This window comes from Penaeus monodon, chromosome 24 (genome assembly GCF_015228065.2).
Source record: "Penaeus monodon isolate SGIC_2016 chromosome 24, NSTDA_Pmon_1, whole genome shotgun sequence".
NCBI lineage: Eukaryota > Metazoa > Arthropoda > Malacostraca > Decapoda > Penaeidae > Penaeus > Penaeus monodon.
The window spans coordinates 6,978,995-6,979,365 of record NC_051409.1 but is presented as its reverse complement, the minus strand read 5'-3'; the positions used below and the strand labels follow the sequence as shown (position 1 = coordinate 6,979,365).

Here is a 371-nt window from a genome sequence, read left to right as displayed (position 1 = left end):
CACTCTCCTTGATAAGCAAAAAATAGAAAGACAAATGACGCACAAAAAGCACTTTCTGCATCTGCTGGCCACCCAACAGGAGAGTCGCGAGGAGGAGCAGACTCACGACCAGCGAGGCTATCAGGGTCCCTCCGCCAAAGAAGTCGAGGCTCTCACTCCCAAAGCCGAGCCCTGGGATGCCCTGGGAGATGCTGAGGGCTAGGATGGTCATAGCCTGGAGGGTGAAAGGCAAGGAGGAAGCGTGTTAGGATAGAGGATGAGGATAGAGGATGTCATAGAGGGTGAAAGGCGAGGAGGAGGCGTGTTAGGCAGTCAGTGCAAAGTTGTGTCATTTCTATTGTTGTTGTATTGAGAGAGTGAATTGTGATTAA

At 51.2% G+C, this 371-nt stretch overlaps 1 protein-coding gene across 1 annotated transcript in view; it reads right to left on the bottom strand.

Moving 5' to 3' along the window:
* Positions 1-371, bottom strand: part of LOC119588987 — a gene marked incomplete at its 5' end in the record, with an annotated part of 3,487 nt that overhangs the window by 959 nt on the left and 2,157 nt on the right. Inside the window, 1 exon segment of the mRNA XM_037937590.1 lies at positions 44-214. Coding sequence (XP_037793518.1) covers positions 44-214 — 171 coding nt within the window.